The 24,179-nt window shown below is 39.8% G+C and overlaps 1 protein-coding gene and 1 long non-coding RNA gene across 2 annotated transcripts in view; one reads left to right on the top strand and one right to left on the bottom strand.

The window, feature by feature from the left end:
- The window catches only part of RORB (RAR related orphan receptor B), a 388,079-nt gene that overhangs the window by 198,125 nt on the left and 165,775 nt on the right, over positions 1 to 24,179 (bottom strand). The window contains exon 3 of the mRNA XM_086685016.1: positions 1,492 to 2,762. Within this exon, the coding sequence (XP_086541142.1) occupies positions 1,492 to 1,498 (7 nt within the window). The 5' untranslated portion in view covers positions 1,499 to 2,762. The remainder of the gene's footprint in view (positions 1 to 1,491; positions 2,763 to 24,179) is intronic.
- On the top strand, positions 2,329 to 13,739 carry LOC147574728 (uncharacterized). The gene is made up of 3 exons (XR_015243464.1): positions 2,329 to 2,423; positions 2,849 to 2,966; positions 13,638 to 13,739. It is a non-coding gene; the product is annotated as an uncharacterized LOC147574728 (long non-coding RNA).

Genomic DNA, 24,179 nt, shown 5'->3' with positions numbered 1-24,179 from the left:
CCGTCCCTGTCCCTGATCACACCCACTTCCTTGCACAACCTCTCTGTTCCTTCTCCTCCTTCCCTTTTCCTGCCACGTCCCCAGTGCCCAGCCAGCTAACCCAGTCCCTGCCCCTAGTGTCAAGCTATGGGGACTCACTATGCCCAGCATGGGGAGCATGCCGCCTGCTCCCTCGGGGCCCTCCTAGAGAGGTGCTGGGGAGTGAGGGGGAGGTGTGCACTGCCCGGTGGAAGGTGACGAGTGTTTGCAGTTCTTCCTGTCGGTCCACCTGTCGCCGGGTCAGGGATGTAGGGAGGCCAGGGGCTGGCCGTTTCCAACTTTCTGTTACCAGGACCCGGAGGGCACGCGGAGGGTAGAGGAGTGCCCCACAAAACCGAAGAGTGGCCAGGAAGATAAACGGGGGGAGGGGGGGAGGTGAGGCAGGTGCCCAGAGGCTTGCACGTATCCCCATGGCACTCTGGCACCGGGCCCGCTCTCCAAGAAAAGAGTGAAGTTGTGGCCGAGCAGAAAGTAAGGGAGTGCGCGCAAGAAACCTGAGGGTCCCAGCACTGCGCGGGGAGAGACGGACAGAGTGACTCCCTAGAGCCGGCCAGGCCATCTGCTGGGGCAGCCCAAAGGGTGGCCAGAGGAAGCGTCTTTCCCCTGTCCCCCGCGCGCTGCCCCACAGCTGCCAGCTCACCCCGAGAGACCTGCCACCGCCGTCGCCGCTGGGGGTCTTGGCTCGAGGGCTCACCCGGCACCGCCTCCCGCAGCGGCCCTTCGACAAAAGAACCTTCTCTGACGCGGGGAGCGCGGGCTCTCCTATCCTCTGGAACTTTCTCCGCACAACTTTTTTCGGGGTGGCGCTCGTCCCTGGACCGCACGGGCTCCGCGCGAGGACCTGGCCGGGGCGTAGCGCCGGCGCAAGAGAACCCGCACAGGGGACGATCCCGGAATCCGCGTCCAGTCCCGGGACACCACCCCTCTGCCCACCACTCCCACGAAGGGACGCGTTCGCGGGCCGGGACGCCGGTGGGCCTAGCAAGCCCGAGTCTGCGTGCCCGCGCGCTCCCGGCCCGCCGCCTGCCCGTGCGCCCGGCGCGCCCCACCCCGGCAGGCCACCGCTGCGCGCCCGGCGCTTCTAGCCGCTTCTGCCGGGAGGCAGCCCGCTCCCGCTCTCCCTCCACCCAGGGTCCGCTTCCGTACCCGGGAGTGACAAGCAAACACGGCTCGGTGCAACTCGCGGACGGGGAGACCGCAACTAGCGTCGCTCCCCTCTCCAAAAAGCGCCCTCCTGCGTCCCTCCAGAACTCCCGAGAGGCATCAACACCTTCCCACAACTTTCTACGCCCAGGCCGCTCGTAGCCCACCTGCGAACGCGAACTCGAGCACTGCGCGCCGCGAACCTCTCCCCCCCCTCCCCCCGGGCAGCGTGCGCTCCCCTCCCCCATCTCCCCATCTGGCTGGAGTTGGCCGGACCCGGGGAGCCTCGGGGTCCGCGGGCTCGCTTACCTCGCATGGTGTGGCCGCTCTCCCGCTCCGCGTAGTCATGAAGCTGCTCCCAGCCCGAACCCCGGAGAGCCCAAAAATCCTGCTCAGCACGAGTGAAGAAGGTGGTCGGCAAAGAGCTGCTCCGCCGAGAAAACCATCCCTTTAGGCGGACGCCGTGGCCAGAGGGTGACGTTTGCCGCCGCCGCCGCTGCTATGTTAACAGTTTTGATGATGGTGGTGATGACTGTTTTGATGGTTGTTTGGTTGTTTGTTTTCAGGAAGGGTGGAAAAAAAAATGGGCTGTCTGGCTGGTGCCTGGGTTTTGTTTTGCTTTTGTTTTTTTTTTTTTTCTTTTTTTTTTTCCTTTCTCTCTAATGTGCTTGCTTTTTAAAAATGCCACCGCCTCCGGCTCAGAAGATTTCTTTTGTGATCACTTGGACTGAGGAGGAGGAGGAAGGGCAGCAGCGGCAGGAGGAGGAGTTGGTGGTGGTTTTGTTAGTTACAAAGAAGGAGAAGGAGCAAGGGGGGGGGGAAGAAAAGGAAACAGAAAAGGAAGAAAGGCGGTGTGGATGGCAGAGCATGTGCGTTTTCACATGACATCTGTGCCTGTTAGCGGATCCAGTGAATTTTCACTGTTCAGTTACAGGGAGGAAGGGAGCGAGAGAGAAAGAGAGGAGAGAGATGGAGAGAGAGAGAGCCGAGAAGGCGCTTATACGCGAGGGCGGGCTTGGCCGGGACTTCCAGGCCCCGCCTCCTGTCAGCGCCGCCGCCAATCAGCGCCCGGCAGAGCTTGGAGGGGGCGGGGACCACGGGGGAGGGGACGCGATTCCCGGAGCGGGGCGGGGGGTTGCAGCCTGGAGCCCGAAGACGGCCGGAGCTGAAACCGGTCACTAGACACTGTCCGAACTGGGCAGAGGAGGGGGAAGCGCCCAGAGAGTGGGGCAGACCTGCAGGTGACATTCACTTCCGACTCGGGGTGGAGGGAGAAGGCACTTGACCAGCCCTTTCCAGGCGAGGGGCGCGGGGCTCCCCGGGTCCCACGTTCCGTCCCTCTCTCGAAGCGATTGCCTGCCCCGATAGTTAGTTTTGAATTTATGGCAGCGCTCTGCGGAGTCCTCTCTCGGTAAACTCCGCATCTCTGGCGGGGGTTTCCAGGAGCAGGACGCTTCAGCGTTAGTGGCAGAATGATGCAAATCAACTTCATCACTTTGAGCATAGACCAAAATGCAGTCCCGTGCAAGTGTCATCCGCTTCCTTTGAAATCGTCTTTCAGATGCTTCCCGTCCCGAATCCTAAAAGCAAAACCCACGAAACACTAAGATTTCGTCTGTTAAAAAAAATTGTTTAAAAAACATTTTAATATCTTCTTTTTGTCAAGGACATTTTTATTAGCACTTGGAGGATCTCCTGGCATTGGGCTACCCTATTCAAGGATAACAGCCTCAGTGGACATTGTGGCCACCTCAGTGATGCAAGGGAAATGGCTGAGGCCAGAGGTATGATTGTCTGGTGCTGTTTATTTGATTGAGGTGCAGGGCTATTTAGGAGGGAAGACTTTTAAGTCCACTTGCTACCAGAAGACACTTATCTATTTATTGGAGACTGGCAATTAAACGTAAGTATTTTGTATTCCTTAGGTGAAAACTGCCATTTATTTGTATTTTGATAAAAATCCAGTGCGTATTTCAAAACTGTTCCTTTGCAAGTTTCCCCTGAGTGGACAAAGTAAACATATGGTGATCACACCTACTCCCTCCCGCTGCAGTAGGTTAACTGGTCCCCTCAAAGGCAGAGGTGAAAAAATTGGCTTCTTCCACTTGGTGTTAGGCATTGAGGCTTCAATTCATTAGTCTACCTGTTGGCAGAGCGGGCCTCATCATCATTCATGTGCCCAAATAATTTGATCTTTACTGGTATTTATTCAGATTTTGTCATGTAACACAAAGTGCGGTGCACAATTGGCAATTATGTAGTTAATTACTCCACCCTATACTGCGAAGTAGTTTGTACTCGCCCCCCCCCATTTATATAAAAAATACATTACTTGCTGAATCTTCCCTAGCGCTGAATTGACTTAGCCCTGCTATATGCCCTTCAATTTGCAAACCAATGTGTAATTTAGAAAAATTTTAGTATTAAGACTGAAAGTTGATTGAGTCTTTAATTAAATGAAATGAACAAAAGGAAGTGACTGTTCAGAATAGTTATTCCCTTATAAATACCTTTCCCCTAGATTTGTAATTGACACAGTAGTTAATCTTTTAAGATAATATTTAAGGCTCCCTGGTTTTTATCATTTTTAATCAAGTAAAATATATTCATCATAACTACATTAAAGCTGCACTAAGTTATGCCTAATTTAGTTGCTTCATTAAAAATTACTGAATGTAAAATAGTCAAGAAACAAATTGTGACTATATCATTTTAATTTTATGTGCTTCCAACAGAGACACAGGAATGGTGAAAGTTCCCAGGTCTTTGTAAACACTATAATTATTATTGTTGTCATTATTTTAGATTTCTATTTCTGATTAAAGAGAAATTTCAGAATTCAAGAATTTTAACTCTTTCTTCTCTCAAATTTCTGAACATTTATTGAATTCTTAAATTTCTTTTGCTGCTGCAATATCTGTAATTCTTAAAAAAAAAAAAAGTCAACACATATATGACAAGTGCCTGTCCCCCTCCTACACATTTTTATGTGACCTTTGCTTTGTCAGTACAACGCATAATTTTGCTTACAACTCTATCACATAGTTTTTAATCCCTTCTGAATACTTCTGAAAAAAATTGTCAATTAAAAATACTTAAGTTATATCATTTTCAAAACTGTATATATATACATATTATATATGTATATATGTATACATGTGTGTGTATTTATTTATATTATATTATATTATATATTATACTATATCATATCATATCATATTATTATTATATTATATTACATTATATTACATTATATTATATTATATTATATTATATTATATTATATTATATATGGTCCTACAAAAGTATTTCTCTTTTAGAGTGGAATAAATGTTGATCACTGGTTATACTGTGGTGATCTGGGATATTTTGGATCTTCCTAAAAATTCAAAAACTGAGTTCTTGAGCATTTCTAATAAATTGCAAATTATGTCAACTGAATGGAACCTATTTGTGTAAAATAAATATTCAGGACTTAAATCAGCATTTTCCAAGAAGTCATAAAATAGTTACATATAATCTGATGTTTTTGTAACCTATCTGCCAGCAACTATCCATATTTTGATTGGCATAATAATACATTAATATAATGTCCTTGCTCACATGAAGTGCAGCGTCGGTCATTACTTGAATGATTGTAGAGCTGTTTGGTTTCCTATAGTCTTGAAGCTCTGCTTTTGGCTCTGGGCCTGAAAGATGTTCGAAGCTGCTATCTAAATTGTGATAATTTTAAATGAAAATCAGTAGGTCACATAGCACTGTGCTTAATCTCAAGAACAGATACAATTTTACTTACGTTCCTGCTAACTGTGTTCTGAACATACCACCATCCCTCAGGTTCAGCTCTAAGGACACAGAGTAGTAACGACAAGAAATATCTTGACAGAGGCAAAGGTTTGTCATGAGCCAACCAGTTAGGGTGAACACAGCATGTAGGATTATGTCGATCCTCAAATGCTTCAACCAAAATAGGAAGTAATGCTTCACCACATTCTGAGCTGGCCAGTCTATAGATTCTACTTAAAATATCTCTGCATCTTGGAGGAACATTGGCAATATTGATAATAACATTACATTCAGAATGACTAAAAGACTGGGTGTTTAGGGGGCTATGTGGCTGTGAAAGTCATGACAGATATACAAAGCTACCTTAAATACTGGGAAAACGAGGAAAAAAAAGATAACTTTATATGTTTAGACCTATTAAAAATAGAAAAGGTGAAGTACTGAGCTTACTGTTGCTGGAGGCAACCAGCAAAGATTGAATGAAAAACTTTGGTAAAGATGCTCTGGTTTACAGATTTCTTTAGTGGGCTGAGGACTGTCTAGATTGGCTCTAATAACTTCTGCAACTCTAAATGTATTCACATGGAGACACTACTGCCCCAGCAGCTGCAGCAGACCTGTGCTTCCTAACATGAGAACAGGAGCCAGGATTTCCCAAGACTTTGGAAGAGTTCTGGGTACTTTATAGGTGCTTGATAATTATTGGCTGAATGAATGCTTTCTACTCTTTTGTCCCCTGGATGTGAACCAGAAATATAGCAAACACCTAAATAAGAGCTCTTCTTTCTTAGTTTCTAGTGGGGAGAAGAAGGGGAGGAAAGAGAGAGAGAAATGAGAGTTTTCTTTTTTCCTTTTAAACTCTCCTAATTTGTGGAAGAAAAAAAAAGAAACACTGATGTTTGGGTTTGGTTACGTAATTATAAAAGAAAGCAAAATCTACTTATTTTCATATTTGTTACCATTCTGTTTTATTCTCAGATGGAGGGTTTTCATAATTTTTAACATTCTGCTTCATTTAAACAAATGTTTATTTACTTTTGAGAGAGAGAGAGTGTGAGCACGTGTGTGAGCAGGGGTGGGAGGCAGAGAGAAGGAGAGAGAGAATCCCAAGCAGGCTCCTCACTGTTGGCACAGAGCCTGATGAGGGGCTTGAATTCATGATCTGAGCTGAAGTCAAGAGTCAGATGCTTCACCGACTGAACCGCCCAGGCACTCCAAGTTCTGCTTTGTTTTTAAGTATGAATGCAAATTCAATAACTTTTCAGAATGCAATAAGAGAAAATATGTTTAAAATGTATATCTTGTGCTTTATGTAATAAATTGGAAAGAATGCATGGGCCAAAACAAAATGAACCCCAATAGGTGGGATAGGAGGTAAGGTAAGCTTTAGGAAAATGGCAAATTAGATTAGGGAAAAAAAGAGCTAACATTTATTGGATGAACCACATAGTCTATCAGCCTCTCTAATTTTTATTTCCTTAAAGAACCTACATGGTGTGTATTATATCTCACTCCCCTAACCCCTGCCTTTTTTTTTTAAGATAAAGGCTTAGAAAGGTCAAGTAACTTGTCTAAGATCACAAATCTAAAAATGTTGGATCCACGATTCAAACCCAGATATAGTCTCTAAAATGTAAGTTCCATTTTATTGTTTTCAGTGCTAAATTCCCAGAATCTAGCATTTTTCCTGGCAAATAGTACATGCTCCAAATGCACTTGTGGACATTTGGACTCTTGTCCACTGCACAGTACAGCATATCTATACACTCCATGACTGAAGCTAGTTATTTGCTAAATGCCATTAAATAAAGAACAGTGACTTTAGAGATCAAAGGATACTGTGAAAAAATTATTATGCCTGATTCAGGTCCATCACGGAGTCTAAGAAATACTTTTGTAATAAATATTTCAGGTCATACATAGTATGGGGCTGAATTAAAATGGTACTAGTAAGGGGCTCCTGGGTGGCTCAGCTGGTTAAGTGTCCGACTTCGGTTCAGGTCATGATCTTTGGAGCCTGTATCTCCCTCTCGCTCTGCCCCTCCTCCACTTGCCCTCTGTCCCCCTCTCTTAAAAATAAACAAAGACATAACAAAAATTAAAATGGCACCCATAAAAATGAAAAAAAAAAGGTGGGGGGAAAGGTTGGACATGTTTTGAAAGGCAAAAGCTATAAAGTGTAGTTCATGATGATATGGTGGTACTTGTGGGCAGTGCGTTGGTTAAGATGAGAAAGAAGTCAAACCACAGCTTCATAATTAGGAAGCTGGTAGAATGAATATACCATCAATAGAAATAAGGAAGGAAGGAAAAGTAGGTTCTTGACTGAATAGAGGAAAATGTTGAGATTAATTTTCAGTTTTTGTGTACATTGATGACAATATCTAACAGATGGTTGGGTAGGTAGAACTGAAGATTTGGAAATTGTTAAGAGGTGAAAATAAAGATTTTTAAGATGCTCAAAACCATTAAGCAGAAGCAAAATAACATGAGAAGAAAGCAAATGTCTCTTTTTAAGGGGTAGTAGGTGGAGGATAAGCCAATGAATAAGAGGATGGATGGGTGATGGTGGATTATGTTGGTATTGTATCAGAGAAGCCAAAGTAGGGAAGAGTTTCAAGAAAGAAGGAATGATCAACAATGTCAAATATGCAGAGAACTCAAGGGCCATTGGGTTTGCTGATTAGGAAGTTATTAGTGATTCCCAGGAAACCTTCAGGACAGAGGACTAAAGAGCTATTAAGTCACGGATGAATGCAGGGAAGAGTTTGGATTATCCTTTCTAGTTGTTTGGGGGATGGGAGAAGGGTGGACCATTAGCTGAAAAGATGGTAAATCAAGTGTTCTTTCTCTCTCTCTCTCTACACACACACACACACACACACACACACACACACACACACTTCTTTCCTTCTATATAAATCTGGGACTGAACAAAATGGTAATTTTAAATATAAAAAGAGAGTCTGAACAAATGAGATCAGTGGTCGTAGGTTAGCTTTGGTAACAACAGCACCTTTTCTTCTGAGACCAAAGTCAAGAAACAGAATGGATAGATAAAGACCAAGCAACATTGTACAGTTAATGGGATTTGAAAGCATGGGTAGAGGGAAAATATTAAGGTCTAGGTGCCAGCAATTAATTTACCTGTGCAATCCCATGCAAGTCACATTATTTCTGCATCCCAGTTTCCCCATTATACAGTGAGTATCTTTTTTTTAAAGTTTTTATTTAAGGGGTACCAAGGTGGCTCATTCGGTTAAGCCTCCAACTTTGGCTCAGGTCATGATCTCGGGTTCATGAGTTTGAGCCCCGCGTTGGGCTCTGTACTGACAGCTGAGAGCTTAGAGCCTGCTTTTGATTCTGTGCGTCTCTCTCTCTCTGCCCTTCTACCGCTCGCACTCTGTCTCTCCCTCTCTCTCTCTCAAAAATAAATAAACATTAAAAAATTTAAAAAACTAAAGTTTTTATTAAATTCCAGTTAGTTAATATACAGTGTAATATTAGTTTCAGGTATACAATACAGTGATTCAACAGTTCCATGCATCACCCAGTGCTCATCACAACAAGTGCAGTGAGCATCTTAAGGACAGTAACTCTGTCATTTTCATTTTGGTATCCAGCACCTGGTGTTCTAGAAACTGCTTGTTAAATGATTTAGTTCAACTTGACAGTTGGATCATTAGTGAAACTTTTGTCTCAGTTTAGTGCTTGTCCTGTTATATTTTGGTAAACTCCCAATTTTTGATCATGACCCTTGAAGACTTAAATATAACAAATCCCCATTTACATAAGCTAGATTGAGTGGATCTCCTTTTGTTGCAAACATACAAGCTCTACCAAAACAGGCTGATTGAAAAAACATCAAAGGCACAAACTAACTACTGGCTGCCAGTATGTTCCAGACACTACATAGCAAAAGATGAATTATGCTTTATTTTATAAAACTAGATTAAAATATTTTAATGTTTCTGTAGAAGAATAAATGCCTGTGAATAGCTAATGAAATTACTTCAAAAAATAAGGCTGGTTCAGAATGAATTTAAATGTATAATAATGCTTAGCCAAAAAACCAGAAAATACACTAACATTAAAAAAATTTTTTTTAACATTTGTTTATTTTTGAGAGCTAGAGAATGAGCAAGGGAGGGGCAGAGACAGAGGGAGACACAGAATCCGAAGCAGGCTCCAGGCTCTGAGCTGTCAGCACAGAGCCCGATGTTGGGCTCGGACTGACAAACTGTGAGATCATGACCTGAGTCTAAGTCGGATGCTTAACCAACTGAGCCACCCAGGAGCCCCTACACTAACATTTTAATAGAGAGTAACCTGAAGAATTAGAGGGAGAGTGAAGACTATAACATTTTTTGTGCCATATATTTTGTACTGTTTATTTACAAGAGGTAAATGTGTGTGTGCGTGTGTGTGTGTGTGTGTGTGTGTGTGTGTGTGTGTGATAAAAAAAGATTTTTTCAAGACAACCAAAGTAGAAAAAAAGGAGATTAGTACAGGGGACTTCCCTTACCAAAACTTACTTGAAGATCATTCCAATAAAAATAAAATATATTGTTGGGGCACCGAGGTGGCTCAGGCGGTTAAGCGTCCGGCTCAGGTCATAGATCTCGCAGTTCATGAGTTTAAGCCCCACGTGAGGCTCTCTGCTGACAGCTCAGAGCCTGGAGCCTGTTTCAGATTCTGTGTCTCCCTCCCTCTCTGCCCTTCCCCCACTTTCACTGTGTCTCTCTCTGTCTCTCAAAAATGAATAAACATGAAAAAAAATTAAAATATATATATATATTATCACAAAAGTAGGTAAGCATCAGAGCATACATAAATGATTTAAGACTGTGAGAAGTTTATATAAAAATCAAAATGGATTTTAGGTTCAGGTTAGAAAATATGCATTTTAATATCATGGGCAATGCCAGATTTCTATATCATATCACATACAAGAGTACATTTCAGATGATTAGAGAATTTAATGAAATATATAAGTAAAAGCCCAAAATAATAAAATTATATTTTTGTGTATATTTATATAATGTGGATAGGGGCAAACTTTTCCAAAGTAGTAAACCCAGTCCCTATGAAAATAAAAAGTTAGATGTATGTCCCTAGGTACAAAGTAAAAAGGTGAATGTTTTGAATGGCAAAAGGCCCCCCAAAGGAAGTGAAAATACACACAGCAGACTGGAGAAAATACTGCTGTAGAAACAAGTAGTACTTTTTCTAAAAATGCATACACGCTTATACATTATAAGAATTGGATAAAAAAAAAATCTCAAAACGGGGGCTGGTAGAGAAGAAAGGGGAGCTGCTAAATTTAGATTTTTTTCCTGATTGTTTTTGCTATAGATGAACATTTCTCCTTTGTGTTCGTATTTGTTAATGCTACTGAAAACTCCCTTTCCAAGATCATCTGACAAACTTTAAGATACTTTCTTGTTTATTTATTAAGATATGAACTAGATGCAAATGGACGGTTTCGTATGGCTTCATCTTAGCTGCTGATACACTGCAAAATTTATCTTGAATTGGCTATTTTTCTCTATATTCCTGCCCCATCAATTCAAGCTACTGTCCCTCGCCTACCTAGATGGGTACCAGGTTCTCAGAATTTGTCTCTCTACCTCCATTTTTGCCCCTTAATCTATATATTTTCCAACTGGCAGCTAGACAGAACATTAAAAAATGTAAGTCATATAATAGATAACCCCTTGCAAAAAACAATAGAGTGTCTTTCTATTGCACTTAAAAATAACCTTATCAGGGCTTACAAAGAGAGTGAAAACATTCTGGTTTGCACTGACGCCCTGAATAATTATTAGAAGTGCCCTGTTTCATTCTCAAAAGTATTCCAGTCTGAGCAATACGTAATACAGTTGCCCTAATTGTAAGCGTCTGCTGGCTTAAAGGTTATGTTTTCAGAGAAAATTCTCCCTCATCATACTATCTAACAGAGTACTCATTCATAATGCTTTTTCAGAGCATCTTTTTGTGATCAGATCATAATTATGATTATTTACTTTTGTCTTGTTATTATCTAATGAAGGGAATGAATTAATTTATAATTAATATTATTATTTGCCCTACGAGGCAAGGACCACATCTCTGTTATTTTGTATCGTATCATCAAGACCTAGTATGATGGTGACATCTAGCCCATGCTTAATCGAAGTTTGTTCAATAATCAATAATTTGGACTGATTGTCAAAATTTAAGCAATGTAGGGGCACCTGGGTGGCTCAGTCAGTTTAGTGTCAGACTCTTGATTTGGGCTCAGGTCATGATCTCACGGTTGGTGAGTCCAACCCCACGTTGGGCTCTGTGTTTTTTAAAGTTTTCTGTTGGTTAAAGTTCTCTCTAGCTGCCAATTGGAAAATATATAGGTTAAGGGACAAAAATCTGGAGGTAGAAAGACAAATTCTGAGAACCTGGTCTTCATGTAGGTAGGCAATGGACAGTAGCTTGAATCCTCCTTGATGAGGCAGGAATATAGAGACAGCTCATGTGCCCCCTCTCTCTCTTTCTCAAAACAAATAAACATTAAAAAATAAAACTTAAGTGATGTAAGTAATGCTTTTTGTTTTCTTTTTGAAAACTTGGCCTATACATTTGCTAAGATGTCTTCATGTCTCATTATGGGCACATTTAAAAATACATGTGGTATTAAGTTTTTCTTTTTAAGACGATATATATCGTGATGATTAAGTATATCAGTTCTGGAGTAAAATGAAACAACCCCCCCCCCCCCAAAAAAAAAACCCATAAATTGTTTTCCATTCCAGATCTGCTATTTTTAATGTGAGCTGGTAGTTAACATGCTTAAAATGCGCTTAAAAATATTTAAATAGGACTAATGAACTCAAAAGGATAAAAGGAGATATGCTAACACAGTGCTTAGCACATCATGATCATGCAAAAATCATCAACTATTTATAATTTTATGACTTGCTTGTGGAAAATCTGTTTAATGAGTTAGCGACAGCAAAGTTTTCAATTCAGGTCAATTAGACGTTGCCTGTCTATCACAGTTCCCAGTTACTTGTAAACAATCAACAAAAGCACAAATATAAACTAATTTATAATTTTATCAGTTGTTTTCCATTTCCTTTTCCCCAAATGCTTTGTGACCCTGCTTTTTTTTTTTTCTCCTTTCTTAGTCTGAATTGATCAATATTGGAGTATTCCATTTATTTTTCTCCCATTGGTTTGCTGGTTCCACATCTTTACTATTCTTTTGGTAATCCTCCTAGAGATTAAACATGTGTCCTTGGATTATTAGAACAAATATAAATGAGTACTTTTACCACACTGCGGTCAATGCTAAGACTTTAACACGTTGAACTCTGCTAACCTTCCCTATCCCATTAGTACCATTAGTGTTATTGTTGTCATGTATCTTAGTTCTACATATATTTTAAACCCCATAAAATATTATTCATATTGTGATTATTATTTTGCATCATCAGTATTCCTTCAGATTTGCCCCAAATTGAGTCATATAATTTTTTTTCTGCATTTTTGTGTTTCTCTTGTGGATCATTTTCCTTCTGCTTGAAGAACTACTTTTAGCATTCCCTTTCATGTCGGCTGCTGCTGCTGAACACACTTGGTTTTTGGTTATCTGGAAATGTTTATGTTGCTTCACTTTTGAAAGATGGGTTTTTTACTGGTTGCTGGATTTCTTTCTTTTTTCCACACTCTGCTCATATCATTCCATTGTCTTCCGTCTTACATCTTTTCTGTTGAAGAGTCACTTCTCAGCATTATGGTTGTTCCTTTGAAAATGATGTATCTTCCTTTTTGGTCTCAATTTTGGGATTTTCTCTTTCTCTTTGGTCTTTAGTTGTTTTACTGTGATGTGCGTAGACGTGGTTTTCTTTTCAGTTGCCCTGTCTGGAGTTTAAAACACTTTTTGAACTTATGGCTTGGTATCTTTTATCAATTGGAAAGTTCTTGACATTTTCTCTTCAATATTGCCCTGGCCCCATTTCCTCTGTCTTCTTCTGGAGGGAGATGGCATTATATGCATGCATTATGTATGGCGTGTATATATGTATGTATATGTATACTTTCATTTTGCCCCACATATCACTTTCCCCCTCACTGTGTCGTTTCTATCCTTTTGTTCTCCAGGCTTCCATCAGGTTATTTTATATTCACCTAACTTCTAGCTTACCGATGCTTTCCTTAGCTGTATCTTTCAGTTTGTTGTTAAGTCTATTCGGTCTTTGTTTCAATTATTCCATTTTTCAGTCCTAGAATTTCTATTTGATTATTTTTTATAGGTTCCTATTATCTGGTAAAATCCTCCATCTTGTCATCTATTGTTTTAGATTTTAATTCCAGTATAGTTAACACACAGTGTTACGCTGGTTTCAGGTGTATGATACAGTGACTCAAGAGTTCTATACATTACTCACTGCTCATGATAAGTGTGCTCTTAATCCCCTTCACCTAGTTCACTTATTTCCTTGAACATATGAATACATTAGTATTTTAATCCATAGGGACGATTTCAATATCATGGTCATCTGTTAGTTTTTATGTATTTACCAGAATTTTTTATTGAAATTATAGACACAGTCTATAGTTACATAGGCTAATGTCTAAATGGTGGTCTAAATGCTAATTTTTATGGTGGTCTGTATCTTTCTGTGTTTCAGTGAAGATTGAAATGGATAAAGAAAACAGAAGTGAAGGCAATTTTGAAGATTTGAATTTAAAAAAACAAAACAAAACCCAAAAAACGTTGACAGGCAGGTATGTGGACCAAACGACCCAGGGATTCTCCATTAAGATTAAAGAACTTCCTATATGTTTCCAGTTCTCAAATATCAAAACTGTTACTGGCAGACTGCTGCATGTCTATAATATCACTAAAAACACTATTCTCTTTTCAACTCATTCACCGAAGTCAGACCATTTCTCAATACAGAATGCTTTCATCTTTTCTATTGGGAAAACAGAAAATAGATGGGAATCTGCATTTTGCTTAAGATGTTCTGAGATTTCATCCTTGGTACTTAACACCACATTTCTTTCCTTAAAATAAAGAATATACAGCTAACTGCAGCTACTTTAGGGACCGAGATTATAATCACCATGCAACTTCCCTTAGAATGAATTCACATACATACATGCCATGGGATTGCCCAGTTTGAATGCCTGGCAGACCTGGAGACTGACGGCATTTTGATAAATGATGCACATACATAATTTGAAAATCTAAAATGCACTGGCAGAGATCAGGAGATGTTTGTGTTAATGAAAGCATGATTTTCTGGATCAAAGCAGACAAGGGAGGCCCAATTCTCTCAGATGAGGAGGGCTGCAGAATATGTTTAGTGAATGAAAAGAGAGGTTGATGCAAGATGAGCTCTTTAAATAAGGGCAAAGTACTTTATCAATCCAAACCAATTCCGAATAGTCCGTCCTCCTCTCTGGAGGACACTGGGAGGAAAGGTATGAAATCAGCATGCTTTTTAAAAACTCTAAGTAAGTATATCAGGCCTCTCCAGTGGGGCACTTACAATCCCAGTCAGCTGGTATGAAAATCTGGAGAAAGAAATTTTATGTTTTATTTGAATGTAAATTCTCCTCAACCTAACAGCCAGGACATAGAAGACAGAGAGAGAGAAACATGGGAATAAAGGTGGGAGAAGGGAATAAAATATGAGAGAAGGATGTGAATTCAGGGGTTTCAAAAGCCTTGAGAGGAATGGGGAAGGCACATGATGTCTTGAATACAGTGATAACTCAAGTGTATTATATATTTAGTGGCACATGTTTCAGATTAGTCATTCTGTGATGAATGAAGACAAACACTGGGCTGGGACATATGATGGAGAGCAGAAAAGGAAGAAGGGATAAGGAAAAAAGAGGTGTAGACAGTGGAAGCTTTCTTTGTTTGGATCCACTTACTGGCTTCTGGTAAGGGCAGTGGATTACTTAGGACTGGAATTGGTTGTCTTGTTTCCTGAGTAGTGCCTGAGGGTTTGTTTATTTGTTTGTATTTTTGGCAATTCAGTCCCAAGGGTGTTCTCACCATGGTACCCCTAAACTATCTGTCCCTATCTTTAACCACTATGCTCTATGGGGGAAAAAAGAGTGATGCACATTTCGGCTCAGGCTAATCTACAACATCCAAATATGAAACCAGTAATACAGGGCAAAATTTACACTCTCCAGATAAACGTTTCAGAAAGGACTTTGTTTCTCTTTCCTGCAAAGTACACACATAGCCATTAACTAAGATGTTTTATGATAAAAAAAAATTGGTAAAGTTAATATTGTTAACTTGGAAATTACTTAAGTTTAATGAAATTAGTGTTATGAGACAGCTATTATCTTTAAAGAGGGAGAAAAAGCTCCTTCCAAATGCCAGGAAGTTGACAAAAGGTATAATACATCCAAGTGAATCATTTTTTCCCCACTGTATAGGATTGTTACACTTACAGTACAGGAAAAAGGGGAACAGGGCTTTGAAAAAAATGAATTTTTGCTGGTCAAAAGTCTCAAAGAGTTATGTAATCAAAGCAGAAAAGTATGAAAATAATTAGTCATGTCATACTTGAAATACATGTGTAAGCATGTCCCCAGAGAAGGCTGGTGTATGTCATGTATTTAAACTCAAGTTAAGCTGATAAATGATTGTAAAGTGTTGCTTAGATCCCGTATTTGCTATTCTTGCTTCTGGAGACACTGGTGCAATTTAAATGAAATAGGTAAGTGGAGGCATTCAAAGCTACAGACAAACATGTGGTTTCTGCCCCACTCCAAGGGGCAAACCGCATTCCTTTCCTGTCCTAACGGATTTGGAGAAAGGAGAATATTAGTGTCCAGCAGAGGTCGCAGTGCTGGAGTCAGGAATGGTTCAACAACCACCTACTGGCTGAAAGGAACCGGAGAACCTGAAGACCCAGAAGTGGTGATAATAAAAAGGCCCGGCCTCTTCCCATAGTTAGGAAGTCAAATCAATATTTGACCTTCAAGCCCCCGAGCTCAAAATTAAGTATACAAAACCAACCATATTCACCTGCCTAAATACTTGTGATTTTTTTTTGAAGTATCAATGAGGAGCTCTCAGCTATTAATTTTTCATAGTTGCCTTCAATCAACAAGAGTATGTCTTATATACCTGTCTGTTGAGTCAATTATTGTGTGTGTGTGTGTGTGTGTTTCTGGCTTATTCTAGGTTTATTCCATTTAAATGTTGAGATACTACGTCTTTAGCAAGTTGGCCGCACGTGTGAGACCAAACTCATCATCTTCATCAACCTCATCAACCTCTTCATCTTGTGAGACCACCTCTTCTGGGCAATAGTAGGTCCTTACATCAGCTCTATGGAAGCATCAGAAAGTCTAAGGAAAAGGCAAGCAGGTTTTGATCCTGTGGACAGTGATGGGTAAGCAAGCACAGTGCCTGCAAGGACAGGGATGTGGTAGGAAAATCTGGATGATATAGTTATAAATGACTGAGATGAAACTCAAGGAAAAAAGGAATTATTTTTAAAAAGCAGACGTTGTGGTGGCGCCTGGGTGGCTCTGTCGGTTAAGTGTCTGACTTCGGCTCAGGTCATGATCTCACGGTTCATGGCTTCGAGCCCCACGTTGGGATCTGTGCTGACAGCTTGGAGCCTGGAGCCTGCTTCGGATTCTGTGTCTCCCTCTCTCTCTGCCCCTCCCCCACTCTCTCTCTCTCTCTCTCTCTCTCTCTCTCTCTCTCTCTCTCCCCCAAAAATAAACATTAAAAAAATTGAAAAAAATAAAAAGCAGATATTGTGAAGCTACTACTATGTTTACAGGTAGGTTTTTCATTCATTTAAAAATTCATTGAATACAGATTAAGTAAAATCTGACATTTCAGTCACCAATACATTTCAACAGAGCTCAAACCTTGACTACATTGTGTTACAAAGACAACAGAAATGGTTAAAAATCCAATATTTACTTAACTAGGAATGCTTCTATAAAATATTCTAAGATAGACATAAGCCTGGAAATTTTGCTTTAAAATTTACGTGGAAAATTTGTAATACTCCATAACCAAAAAGTTTAGTAAACACAATAAAAAACAAAGCTAGAATTTATCAAGAAGATAAATTTTTTGTGAATCACGTTTTGTGAATCACGTCAAATTTTATTATTATTTTATTTTATTTTTTATTTGACAGAGAGTTCGAGGAGGGGAGAGGAGCAGAGAGAGAGAAAGAGAGAGAGAGAGAGAGAGAGAGAATCTCAAGCAGACTCCACATTAAGAGTGGAGCCTGACTCAGGCTCAATCCCACGACCCTGGGATCACGACCAGAGCTGAAATCAAGAGTAGGATAGTCAACTGAATGCGCCACCCAGATGCCCCCAAATTTCATTTTTAATGCTTTATTTTTTTATAGCAGTTTGAGGCTTACAGGAAAATTGAACAGAAAGAAGGGTGTCCATATGCCCCTATACTCCATGGCCAGAAGAGTTTTTCCTTTTAATAGAATCTTGCATTAGGGTGGTAGTTTTGTTTTGTTTTACAATTAACGAAGCAATATTAATACATTATTATTAAATAAAATCCGTACTTCACATTGGGGTTCACTCTTTGTGATGTATACTCTGGGGGTTCTGACACGTGTATACTGACACGTATACACATGTGGCATACAGAGTTGTGATTTCACTACTCTAAAAGTCCCCTGCAAGCCACCTATCCATCTTTCCCTCCCTCTTCCCACCCCTAAGCCTGGAAGCCACTGATCCTTTTACTGTCTCCATAGTTTTGTCCTTTCCAGCATGTCATAGAATTGAAATCCTAACAGTATGTAGCCTTTTTCTGATTGGCTTCTTTCCTTTAGTGATATGCATTTAAGTTCCCTCCATTTCTTTTCGTGGCTTGGTACCTTTTTTCTAGGCAGTGAATAATATTTCATTGTCTAGATGTACCACAGTTTATTTATCCTTTCCCTTTCCTGAAGGACATCTCCCTGAATTTCCACTTGGAGCTTTATCTAAGTAAGGATGGAGTCTGGGAATCACAGAAAGACCAGTTTAACTTAGATGAATTAAATGGAGAGTTTTGCTGCTGTTTCTGTTTTACACTATAAGAAGCCATATGTAAGGAGGCTGGTACGATGCCTTCATGATTCCATCAGGGACACGGCTGTCTCCTATTGGTTCCTCAGACACTTACAGAATAAGGCCTTGTCCTCTTGCTTTTTCCCTGAAGACCTCCAGATATTTTCTCCCCCACCCGCATTACGTCAAGAACGAGGGGGAGGCAGAGGGTGAAAGGTGCAGCGCGCCAGCTAATGGTCTTCCCTGGGAGAGAGGGAAGTGGCCCTTGGCAGCAAGAACTGGCCTGGCACTATCTACCCGGCCTTGGTGTTGCCAGGAGCTGGCTTGGCACCCACAGCTACGCCTTGGAAACTGGAGGGACAGCACTAGAGATACCAGAATAATACAAAGGGTTGCAGAGAAAAGATGTGAAAAAAACCTCTGACTATTCACAACTTGGGCTCGATGTGACCTCACTCCACAGTATTCTGCCCGAGTGGACCACTGCAAATATGGCCAAAACGTTACATTCCCTCTCTGTCTGGATTATGTAAATAGTTTCAGAGAAAACAAACTGAGAGAGCGAGTGGCAAAACTGTGAAATACAGTTATATTTGCAAATAGGAGAACCTAGTTTTGACATTTTCTTAAATAACCAAGATTGATTCTTTAAAACATGAAATAACACAAAGTGATACATAAACACATATGCATTATGAAAAATTCAAATAATACAAAGTGTATGGTGTAAAAATGACAATCCCTTCTCCCCTCCTCCACAATCCTCTCTTTTCACTAGCGGGGGCTGCTGCTAGAATACGAGTGCATTTATTAGAAAACACCTCACCTTATGTTCATACCCACGATTTTAGTTTTTCTTTTGCATATACACATACATACATGTGTCCCTCTGTGTGTATGTGCACATATACATATATACATACACAGGTATATACACACATATTATGTATACACACATATTATATATGTATATATACATGTAAAATCTTCTACAAATTGCTCTTTATTCCCATGTCAAAAGAATTGCTAGGTATAAGATTCAGCATTTTGACATTTTGGTGGATATGGTCAAACTCCAAAATGTCCCTTTCCAATTTTGATTGTACAATGGTGTACTGAACATTCATTTTCCCTTATCCTCATCAACTGAGAGCCCATTTTCTCATTTAGCACTTTGTACCCACTGTTGTTTTAATTTTCTGATCAATGCTGATGCTGAAGATCTTTCCACATGTTGATGGGTCCTTAGAAATTGTTCTGTGTATTATTTTTATCATTTTCTTGCTGATCTGTAGAGGCCGTTTTATACGGCATGGATATTAGTCCTTTGTTGTAAACGTGTTAAGTTATGAACATTTCTGTCTGGAGCTTCTCTTCTGACGTTTTATGGTGTCTTTTTTCTTCTAAGAGATTTTATTTTTATGTAATGACTTAAAAAATATTTCCCTTTCAGTTTCTGGGTTTTGTGTTTTTAATAAAGTTTTTCCTTATCCTCTCCCAAACGATTATAAGAATATTCTCCCTTGTTTTATTTAAATATTTTATAGTTTGGCTGTAGGTTGATTGCAAAACAGGAACTCTATTTTTTGGTATGCTGTAGGTAGGAACCTAACTTATCTTTACCTACTTGGTGTAATAGAGTCAGAATGCCTGAGTCCATTTTCCAGCTCTGCTATTTGCTTGTACTTCTGTATTACTTGACTCTTTGGGCCTCACTTTTAGCATCACACAATGTGGATAACACTTTTACCTACCTCATAGGATTATAGGATGGATGAAATGAATTCTTCAGATGAAAAATACTCAAAATACTTCTCAGAATAGTATAAGCCCTTCTTCATATATATTAGCCCTGCTCCATCCTCCCAAAAAACCCAAAACCTGAAACAGAAATAGCAACAAAACAAATCCAGTCCTTTCTCTAGTGGACTGATACACAATATTTACTATAATTTCTGTTACATAAATGGGTCTGTTTTTTTTTAATTTTTAAATTTAAATTTTCTTTTTTTAACATTTATTTGAAAGAGAGAGAGAGAGCATGAGTCGGGGAGGGACAGAGAGAGAGAGGGAGAGAGAGAATGTGGGGATTGTTCTCATGAATGATGAGATCATGACCTGAGCTGAAATCAAGAGTTAGATGCTTAACAACTGAGCCACCCAGGCATCCCTGTTTCTTGACTCTATTCTGTTTAATTGAACTTTCTGTCAATTCCCTCTGTTTTAATTACCATAATTTTAAGACATATTTGCTATCTGGAAGAGCATATACCTCTCATTATTGTTCTTTTTTTTTTAAATGACAGTCTTGAACGTGTTTTTTGTACAGATGAGTTTTCTTATGGAAATTATCAAGTTCCATAAGAAACGTCTTGTTGAGTTCAATCAAAGATCTTAAGTTCCAGGCAAATTTGGTTTAAGATTGCATTACATTTGTAAATTACTTTAGTGAGAATTGATATCTTTATGATACTGAGTTTTCCTGGGAAGATGGGAATATGGTATATTGCTCCAAAAATGTAAGTCTTCTTTTCTGTGCCTCAGTAAAATGTTATCCTTTTCTTCATATCTTGCCTTTCTGATTATAAATTGGCTGCGGTACTCCACGTGTTGTTACTGTTAAGAGTCAAGCCCAGAGGGACAATGTGGGAGTCTCACTGTGTCTCAATAATTTTGACTTGGACAAGTTCCCATCTCTGAACCAATCATTGTAACAAGACAAATGTGATACACAACTGGCTTAAGCTTAGTTCATGTCCCCCACTGGGAACTCCTGGGTGACAGGAAAATTACCCAAGAGAGTAGAATGTATGTGATGTCAATTATTCCAATTTGGACGCATATTGATATTTGGTCTGATTTAAAAAAAAATTTTTTTTTTTTACTAGGTTCTTAAGTATCTTTCTCAGGAGGGACTTCTAGATCTTATGCTTTCTGAGTCCCTGGGTGTCTAAAAGTGTCTCTTTTTTTCTTGTTTATGTGAATTATAAAATGTTTAAAATGTCACTCCATTGTCTTATTTTTCTATAGTAAATGAGAAATTGAAGACTGCCTGCTTTTCTTTATTTTCTACATAACGAACTCTTTCTCTCTCTCTAAAAGAAGCATGTAATATTTTCCTTTATCCTTGGAGTTAAAGTTTTCATCAAGAGGGCTAGGTTTAATATGATTTTTGATACATGAATCTTAAGTATTTAGCTTAGTTTCTTCCAATAGCTCTGTGATTCTTGCTTTTTTCCCTCCTCTTTCTGGAACTTCTATTATATGTATTATATCTAGATTTATCTTCCATTAATTTTTATTTTCATTCATGATTTTCACTGTATATATATATATATATATATGTATATATGTATATATATACACATATATATAAATAATCAAATACATAATCAAATATGTAATGGAATGCATGTGTAGGCATATGTGTGTTTACATGTACAACAGCTCCTTCATCTGGTGTTTGGTATCATTTAATTGGTGGTTTGTTTTATTATTTGATTCCTCTACAGAGGGTTTAAAAATGGAAATCAAAAAAAATCAAAAAAAAAAAAATGGAAATCATGTCTATTTTATTTCCAAAATTTTGTTTGTTTTATTGACTTTCCTCTCCTCCTCTCTCCTTCCCCTCCTCTTCCCTTCCCTTCCCTTCCCTTCCCTTCCCTTCCCTTCCCTTCCCTTCCCTTTCCTATTAAGATAGTTTCTTTAGATTCCACTCAATCTTCCTGAATAGGATCTTCTGTTCTGGTTACTAGCTTGGTCTTCCTCCTTGAAATAACTAAAACCCATTAAATAATTTGTGTTTTGTTTTTCTTTGTCAATTATGCAAGTTGGGGGTGAGAACCTCTTGGGCAGTGCTGTATTGGCCAGCAGTGGAGACAAAGGTAGTGCTACATATTTTCAATAGTCTTTTTCTAGGACTGAGGATACTTTTTTTTCATGAACTGAGTGGGCTCTTTTACCAATCTGTTGTAACTTTTCAAAAGTTTCAGCATTAAAGTTCTCTGCCCCATGCTTTACTATGGAGGCTGACTTCCTCTTAGTCTGGTTCTTCATGTCTTCTGGAATGCAAGAACCTCCTACAAGTCTTTTCTGGGTGCGGTTGAAACCAGATCCTCAGATGTTTGTAGGGTCTCCTTTAGGCTTTAGAAGTAGGCCACGGTTCTCCCACCTCCTTCCCACTTCCCTACACATCTATCACTGCTTGAGTTATTTTATCTACAAGCTCGCTGATAAAGGAAGCAAAGGGATTGCATTCAGACCACATCTTCCAAGAATTGCCTCTGATTTATCTTTTGATAGGAATATATTCAAGAGGATCTGAGGCTACTGTAAGTCCATTCCTCTCTAGCAAATGCAAGATGCATTACCTGTTTTAGTGTATTATTTGCCTTTTGAAAAATTTTATATATTCCTGAACTCTTGTAACGTCATATAATTTATTTCTCTTTGTTCAAATCAATGCTAGGCATCTGGAAGATATAACAATTTTTTTTTAGACTATGCTATTTATTGACCATTGCTTAGTTACCATGAAAGTTCATTCTTCCGAATCATTTATTCATTCAACAAATAGTTTTTAATCCCTTCCTTTTGCCAGTTACTGCATTCAATCCTCCAATGTCTTCTAGAAATCCTCACCTCTCATTAGGTAGCACAGACATCCTGGGGAGAGGACTGTCATGTGGGCTTGTCTGTTCTATTGTTTGACTTAATACAGTTTTCATTTATCAACTTAAAGAATGTTTTATAACTGTTTTAAAAACATGGCCAGAGTCCTCACTAATCCCACACCCCAAACCTTTAAAATGTGACTTTGCAGTTTCTCCCATCAGAATGTGGGGTCTCTTTCCCCACCCTTCGCATCTAGACTGGCCTTTTCACTTGCTTCGGCTAAAACATGTGGCAAAGTGACGATGTGCTGGTATTGAGCTTAGGTCATTCGAGGTCTGGCAGGCTTCAGCTTTCTTCCTTAGATCCCTGTGATCACTGTGGGAGCCAGTCTGGACAGGCCTGCTAGAGTAGAGATGAGCCATTTCAGCTGAGACCAGATGAACCACCAAACTGAGCTCAGCCCAACTTGCCAACTTGCCGAATTGTGAGCTAAATAAATGGTTGCTTTAGGCCATTAAGTTCTGGGATTTTTTTTTAAGTGGAAAAAGATTACTGATACATATTGAAGTGAAATTTATAATTTCATTCTATTCACTCCTAATAGGACCTCTGTTAGGATATAGGAAATAGATTGCAAAGTAAGTATGGGCATTTTGTTTCACTTCTTTCTTTTTTTTTTTTTTTTTTCCAACGTTTATTTATTTTTGGGACAGAGAGAGACAGAGCATGAATGGGGGAGGGGCAGAGAGAGAGGGAGACACAGAATCGGAAACAGGCTCCAGGCTCTGAGCCATCAGCCCAGAGCCTGACGCGGGGCTCGAACTCACGGACCGCGAGATCGTGACCTGGCTGAAGTCGGACGCTTAACCAACTGCGCCACCCAGGCGCCCCTCACTTATTTCTATCTTCATTGAATAGGTATCTATATCTATATCATCTATATCTATGTTTGTAATATGTACATATATCATCTGAATCTAAATATATTTGTATCTCCATCTACATCAGGAGGGCAAGCTCAGTATAAATTAGAATTCAGAGTCTAATAAATCTAGTAAGCAGCTCAGCTGGGGCTTATCATAAAGATACATTTGGATGGCTTAATTTGCATTAGAAGGAAGAGAGGCTCTAACGAGGGCATTTTGGAAGGAGCAAAAGAGAGACAAAAAAAAAATTGTTTCTTTTCAAGCCCAGATCATGGGCCATATATGAGCCCTATGGGCATTCTCCTCATTTCTGTGGAATGTCATTTTGATTTGGTGCATTGATGCTGGAAAGGAATATGCCTGTTTTGAAAACTTGAGGTTCATGTGCTGGGAGGCTCTGAGTTAATGGAGGGCATCAACAGAGTGGCAACAGAAAGGTGGGATCTTAAAGTGGAGTTACAGGTGATGGAGGAGAGTTGGGGGGAAACTTGAGAGGACTCTGTGAGCCAGGTGTACCACAAAGAGTGACAAAAATAACTGTAGGGGACTAGGCAGGGAGAGGTAGATAAATAGTGGAACCAGAGTTTTAATATTTATATGAATTCA

This window comes from Puma concolor, chromosome D4 (genome assembly GCF_028749965.1).
Source record: "Puma concolor isolate L17-30 chromosome D4, mPumCon1.1.hap2, whole genome shotgun sequence".
Classification (NCBI taxonomy): Eukaryota; Metazoa; Chordata; class Mammalia; order Carnivora; family Felidae; genus Puma; species Puma concolor.
This window is presented reverse-complemented; position numbering and strand designations above follow the sequence as displayed.